The sequence below is a fragment of the Aphis gossypii genome, chromosome X, assembly GCF_020184175.1.
Source record: "Aphis gossypii isolate Hap1 chromosome X, ASM2018417v2, whole genome shotgun sequence".
Classification (NCBI taxonomy): Eukaryota; Metazoa; Arthropoda; class Insecta; order Hemiptera; family Aphididae; genus Aphis; species Aphis gossypii.
The window spans coordinates 2,381,043-2,388,079 of record NC_065533.1 but is presented as its reverse complement, the minus strand read 5'-3'; the positions used below and the strand labels follow the sequence as shown (position 1 = coordinate 2,388,079).

The 7,037-nt window shown below is 35.5% G+C and overlaps 1 protein-coding gene and 1 pseudogene across 1 annotated transcript; both read right to left on the bottom strand.

The window, feature by feature from the left end:
- Positions 1-350: 350 nt before the first annotated feature.
- On the bottom strand, positions 351-3,303 carry LOC126552286 (uncharacterized; annotated as a pseudogene).
- Positions 3,304-3,320: 17 nt separating this feature from the next.
- Positions 3,321-5,886, bottom strand: LOC126552285 (uncharacterized). Its single transcript, XM_050206978.1, has 3 exons — positions 5,361-5,886; positions 5,076-5,291; positions 3,321-4,630 (listed from the first exon to the last, which is right to left on the bottom strand). Exons 1-3 carry the CDS (start codon positions 5,515-5,517, stop codon positions 3,321-3,323), a joined length of 1,683 nt encoding a protein of 560 aa, XP_050062935.1. The 5' UTR covers positions 5,518-5,886.
- Positions 5,887-7,037: the final 1,151 nt, after the last annotated feature.

The window sequence follows — 7,037 nt, the reverse complement described above, 5'->3', positions numbered from 1 at the left end:
ATTTAAATCCTAAACAATGTACATTCTATAAAGTATTTGCTATAAGGAAATGGTTTATAAATAATTCTTAAAAATTGTATACATTTTATTAAATAAACATGAAAATATTTTAACATTGTTTTTTTTTTATTTATATGCTAACATACATTTATATATGATAACATTTACACAGGTTTTTAAATTAAATATGTATGGGCTTCCATCAACCTGAAACAGAAAAAACATGATTATTAACAGGAAAAAAAATATTATAAGAAAACATTGTAAACTAACTTAAATATCTAACAATTATACATTATAAATATGAAAAAACTTAATTATCTATCAATTATACATTATAAAGGGGGAAATACTGTAAGTTTATACACTAATCTAACTTAAAAACATTCTGTTAGACAGTATTTACAATAATTTCAATTTGAGTTATTTTACAATCGTCGGTGTATCCAGCCGTGACATCTAAATACAAAGGTTATATACAATAATCTATCTCAAATATAACAGACTATATAACGTATAATATTTACAATAAAACTAATTAACAGAAAAAAAAATATAATATATAAAATCAAGAAAAGTAATGTAGAAGGTTGGAACCTTCATCTAATCGTCCTCGGGTTCATCTCTCCTGTAAAATTAAGAGAAAATATTAGTAAAATAATTTAAATATTTATTTTGTAATAACTTACTCTATGCTATAATGACCATGGGCCAGTGTATTTATTTTATCTTCTAACACCACCCTCTTATCATCATAGTTGTTATAGGTCAGCTTCCTAGTCTTTATCGTTACTAGCTGGTGGTTGAATGACCGTATTGATACATTCTCCTTGTATGCCTCCACTCCAGCTTCACCAAACAAACACTTCCTATGGTCTTCCATCGTCATGTGGTTCTTAACAACATGAGCTCTGATACCCTTCGCCTTGATCTTTTCACCACCAACTCTGTCCTCTGCTCCAGCATACACATTAAAAGCGTAGGACTTTGCCCTCAACGCACAGAACTCGGTAATCACATTCCCATCCACCTCATCAGAAAAGTACCCCGGAGACTTCTTTCTTTCTGCCACATAACATGGATGGTCATTGGACAGGTTGGCGGTGTCCATCCGGTCCAACAAGTTACGATTAGCCGCCAAGTTTGCATAAAAGTCATCTGTCTTGATATGATATACTAGTGAATCTGGAAAAATAATGATATTAAATTAATATATTATATACATGAGTATAGTTTTAATATATTTACCTGTATCAGTGTACATTAATTTTATTTTATCTCTATAGAATTTCTTCATTACATTATAATGGTACTCGTACATCATCGTCTTGGATATGTCCAGCACAGTGAATCCTGTAAATAATAAATGTGTTAATAAATGATAAAAATGTAATTTAAAAAAAGTATATTTACCAATATAAATAGGTTTGTCAAATCTAATAATCTTATTCTCCAGGGCGACAGCATTAAGGTTCTCATTGTAATTTGTACAGTGTTTGAACGTACACTTGTTTATAAGTTTTTGCAACCTCCTTTCACATGACACCAACTCCATCTTCATCTCCTTCCTCTTCGATTGCATTGTTTTACCTGTAAAAATAAAAATGTTAGTAAAAATAGAATAAACTTAATAAATAAAGTGACATACCAAATACAGCGTTATTCATTAATTTAAAAAAGTCTTTCTCAAAATCATTCTTCGCCTTCTTCCTCATCTCGGTGTTCAACTCAATATATTTAGCCAGCCAGTCAGACTGGTAGAATTGTATTACTTTATGTACCTGTAAAAATCAGAAAATTTTTTTAAAAAATCTGTTTAAAAATCATATAAAATATAAATATTTACCTTTTCAACTATAAGTCCATTTTCAATCGCCTGCTGCAGGTTTCGATAGTGTATAATATAATTATCCTTCTTTTCGAACGTTGCCATCAACTTCCGTACCTTCGAACCACTTGGCATACTGTTTTGGGGTAAGAAAGGCAGGTCGTTATGCTCGTTGTGTAGGTGTTGTGGGTACGTCACGTCACGTCCACCTCATACACACGTCCTATGGGGGAGGTGTCATCCAAATCATCCAATCCGTTTAATGTAGGTTCAACCCAGTTGAACCCACCGTACGGCATGTACTGTGACATAGCCCATCCATACAAGTTGTTACCTATAAAATAAAAATAAATTAATAAGTATGTGAGAAAATAAATTAAAAATATATACTTACAGTCCTGATAAATTATCCATGATTTATCCTTCGTCTCGTTGTATCCCGGGGTCTTGACATTATTCGCCTTCGCATACCGTTTGCTCGCTTGCACTAGTCCACCACGTATACCTATAAAAATAAATAAGATTATTATATGTACATTTTTAAAAATAATATATATATATACTAACCATTTTCGAACATCAGCAACATGTCGTAATCATGCAATAACTGTAGCTTTTGACCGGTAAACTTAAGCATCGCGTCAAAACTCAAGCCTGGGGCGGTGAAATAATGAGCGGCGTCCAGGTTATACGCCCTCATGCATACGTCGCGGAAGTTTTCAAAGACGTCCGCCAACAACAGCACATCGACCTTCAAATACAAGTCACTGTAGTCACCAAGCGTCTTACAGTCGAAGTGGTCCCAGACCTCCTTCGCGTGCTCAAACTCATTATCCTTGATCCCGGTCTCTGTCAACGTACTATAAAAATCTTGCTTCCTCGGTAAACTCATATCCTTCAGCCGCTCCCAACTATCCGTGTACTCGTACGGGTACACACCCTTACGAGTCACGAGCGGCATATCTCCGGTGACAAAATGTTTGGCTGTCTCACGGAAGTTGTCATGTTCGGGTGTAACCAAATTTTCAGCCAGGGACGACAGACTCGACGCCATAAACCGGAACGTGATAAACCGAACAGTGAAGGTACTACTTATATATTTCGAGAAAGATATATATTTCTCTTCGCTGTTCGGAATAACGTTGATAGTCTGAGTATCATATCCAAGTTCCGTTACAATAAGATGTGCGTCATAGTTTGATAGATTATGGAAAAAGACGGGGACAAATTTAGGTTGTTGTAAATCTAAGTTACACCTAGAGCACAAAGTCTGTCTAAATTTCCCCGTCAAATGATCGTGATCCCTAACCTTATCGCCCCCGGCTAAACAACATTTACATAAATTACACGTATTACACTCTTGATGTGTTTTTTCTTCGCCCTCACTCATTTTTATAGGAAAATTTGTCTTCATCAGTTTTTCAATTTTCTGGGCCACCTCAACTATCATCTCCACAAAATGTCTCGCCACGTCCGTTCTGTCTTCGCTGCCTCAGTAGATTACCGGCCCCGCCGGTATCTCGTACTCTTCCAATAACTCCTCCGGTACTTTGTCGCTCGCCTTCACTAAAAACCCGTAACTCATCGCTTCGTGTCTCTGTATAGTTGTAGTACTCTCGCCTTTCTTTTCCTCCGTCTTCACCAACAATGCTTCGAAATCCGCATAAATAACAAAAGGGTGTCGCTGTGTCTTTTTCCACTCCTTAAACTCAATGCTATCACCCTCCTTCGGCATCTCCGGTAGAATCGGCTTGTGCACCCCGCAAATCAATTTGTGCTGGTTTAGAGCCTCTTGTCCGCTCATCTTATATTTTAAATTTTGGTTGTCGAATGACGTAAAACAACGCTTGCAAAAATAAACCTGTCCATGGTGTACGGTTTTCTGTGCACGTACGAGTCGTGAAAAATTTGAAATGTATGTATAATGCGAGTTGTCACCGTCCGTTATCAGTAACAGGTCGAAGTGATTGGATTTTTCTTCGTCAACAACACGTAGCGGGTAGACCTCATACCTAGGCAATTTCGGTATTTGGAATTTTTTATCGAGGCCGTACACGTTTATGGACACGTTAAGGTTATTTTTTTCAAATTTTGTGATGTCAGATATAGGCGTAGGGAAGGTGATGCAATCAAAATTATATTTATCTTCATGTTGCATGTAATTTTGTCCAACACTGCATACCGCCGTCCCCGTCACATGCCTCGCAAGAATCGCCCACTTGAAACAATACCGGTCTACGTTCTGTGGGTTGACAGTCGCCCGCTTCCTGTCGATATACGCCGGTAACTCTATATATGATAAACCGCCCATCGGAGTATATTTGTACACCGCCAATAATAACCCGTCTATGGACTCTAAAGTAAAACCGCTACCTCTTCCCATACATTCATCCTTCTCCTTCATCGACTTCATATACGCTATCTCTACAATCGTTCTAATATCACTGTCAGAAAAAATTTCAACCGCTGAAGTCTTGAATGCCCTGTTCTCCGATGAGTTTGGTACGTTCGGACGGTTATAGGTCGCCTCAAGTTTCAAATTAAATTTAATCGCATGTTTTTGAACGTACGTTTTCAATAAATTTACTAGCTCAGGCATAAGTGGACGGAGAAAGTCTGAATAAATTTTTGTATTGGTGATATTTTTAGCGTAGTACCACACGATCTTCCTATTTGCGGACGACGAAATTTCATTAAATCCGGCTGACTGTACCATATCTACCCTAGTCTTTTTTGCCCTAGTAGCTGAGGTGGTGTTGGCAACAGAAACGCGTTTACCATTTACAGCAGAAGTGTAAGATTCTTTAACAGAAAAAAAAAAAGCCCTAATTAATATCTATACTAAAATAAACCTAAACTATTTTTCCTATCATGCTTGAAAAAAAATTAATATCTACTAAAATAAACCTAAACTATTTTTCCTATCATGCTTGAAAAAAAAATTAATATCTACTAAAATAAACCTAAACTATTTTTCCTATCATACTCGAAAAAATGTTTTCCATCGTTAAAAAAATCTTTATAATAAAATATCTATCAAACAGTCCGACTTCCGGTGTAATATCGGAATACCCCATAGGATGAGTGAATTGATCGATATAATGCCGGAATACTCCAACTATTATACCATTGATCGTTTCACAGACTGTTTGATAAGTTTAAAATAAAATTTACGATTTTTTCGAGTCTTTTAAAATTTATTATTTTTTCGAGTCTTTTTAATTTGAGGCTAATAAATAAAACTAACCTGTATCCTCAAATTCGTCCATGGCAGCCATACACATTTCGTCCTCGGATAACATGTGTGATCCGCCAGCCGGGACATCCGGTACAACAATTTGAGGCGTTATTTGAATCTGCGGGGTGATAGGAGGCGCGAACTGTATCACGCTTGGTCGTGTTTGCTGATCAATGATCGGTACAGCAGGCAATGGTCTCAAGTGAGCCGGAACGTTAATGATACCTTAGAAAAAATAATAGTTACAAATTAATATTGAATAAATAAGATACAGTTTAAACTTTTATTACATACCATGAGCGTTCTTCAAATGTTTGTTGAGGCTGGTCTTGAAAGAAAATGTTGATGGACATACGGTGCATGGAATACGCACACCGGTATGCTTCTTTTGGTGCACAGTTAAATTATGTTTTGCGGTGAAAACCGAGGGGCACTGATCGCATTTAAACATGTTTAAAATGTTTAAGATAAAACGGATGAAAATAAAGTGTTTAAACACTTGGAAAAATTAACACTGAGAAAAATTGTTAATACTGTTGTGTAAGGACTGTGAAAACACGGAGAGAGCAACGGCAAAGTAAACGCTATAAATGTCTAGAACAGACTGATTTTACATCGGTCGACAACAGAGCAAGTGTCTTAGCATTTGCGGCGATGAAGACAAATTAAGCCAGGGCTAGGTAAAATATTAATTGGGTATTTACCATGATAATTGTGTACATCGCTATAGATTTTTAACTATTTTAGGTATCAATGTATTGGACAGAATTTCATTACCGATTCTGAAAACTGACCTGCGCGTGTAGAGCACAATAGAACGAAAGACCGGCTGGGACAGGCCATTCCGTTAACAATAGAACATGTTATATAACGCATACCGTGCCGTCGTGTTGTTTACGCAGCATTTGACAAAAATTATGATTATTAATATTGTTATGGGCTACGAGATATCTATAAGATATCTACGAGACTACAAGGCTAAGTTAGTATGACCATGCCTCATGTCAAGGGTAATGCGGATGCTACTATGACCACTACACGTGTCGGGATAGTAAGCGCACCAATAATTACAGTGCACTAATGATGCATTTGAGATGTTATTGCACATTCTCAAATTCGTGTCCGAATTTGCAACAACAACAACAAGGACACCTGGTTTTACCCAGAAGGCGACCACACGACGTAAACAAGAGACGCACCACAATATATAAGGGAGCCCGAAGACCAGCAACGGCAGATGTACCAAAGCTATCAACAACAGAGCACTTTCACGTCACTCAGCCACTTATTTAATTTGTTACATGTATTTTGTTTGTATGCAATAAAACATATTACGTTATTAAGTTTAACTTTCATTCAAATTAACCATTTGGATTCAAATCTGATACTGGCACGCAACAATATTATTTCGAGCTAACTTTTATAAAAATAGTTGTTATTATCGACATATACCGCTTTGAGATTCGCTATACTCAAAGAATTATAAAATTTGTTTGATTATATTTTTGATAGGAAATATTATTTGGCATTCCTACAACATTCTAAATATGCGATAATAATTAATATATTCTATATTAATAAAATCTAAATTTCTAGACTTAAATCTAATAAAGTGAAAAATGTATCGTCTTGAATTCTTATGAACTATTGTAACACAAAATACTTATTTTTTTTATATTAAAAGTGTTGTATGTAAACGTAATGTCATATATAAACGTATCTGAATAAATCTAATAGTATACTGTGTTGGTAAAAAATAATTTGTGATGCGTTTTATAATACGATGTTTTATAACATGAGTTTTAAAATTCATGTGATATTAAAAATATAACCCACCAAAAGATTTATACACAATGGTTGTTCAGTGAAACCTTTGAAGAATAGATGATGACATACTGAGAATTGTATGATAGTTGGAGAAACATACGAAATTATTTTCAAATAATATTATTAAATGAAATTTACGGTGTT

Bases quoted from the DNA above. Each gene is read 5' to 3' on its own strand.
- LOC126552285 (XM_050206978.1), bottom strand. From the start codon at position 5,517: ATGTTTAAATGCGATCAGTGCCCCTCGGTTTTCACCGCAAAACATAAT. The intron at 5,292-5,360 runs GTATGTAATAAA...ATTTTTTCTAAG, and splicing joins ACATTTGAAGAACGCTCATG to GTATCATTAACGTTCCGGCT. The intron at 4,631-5,075 runs GTTAGTTTTATT...TTTCTGTTAAAG, and splicing joins GGACGAATTTGAGGATACAG to AATCTTACACTTCTGCTGTA.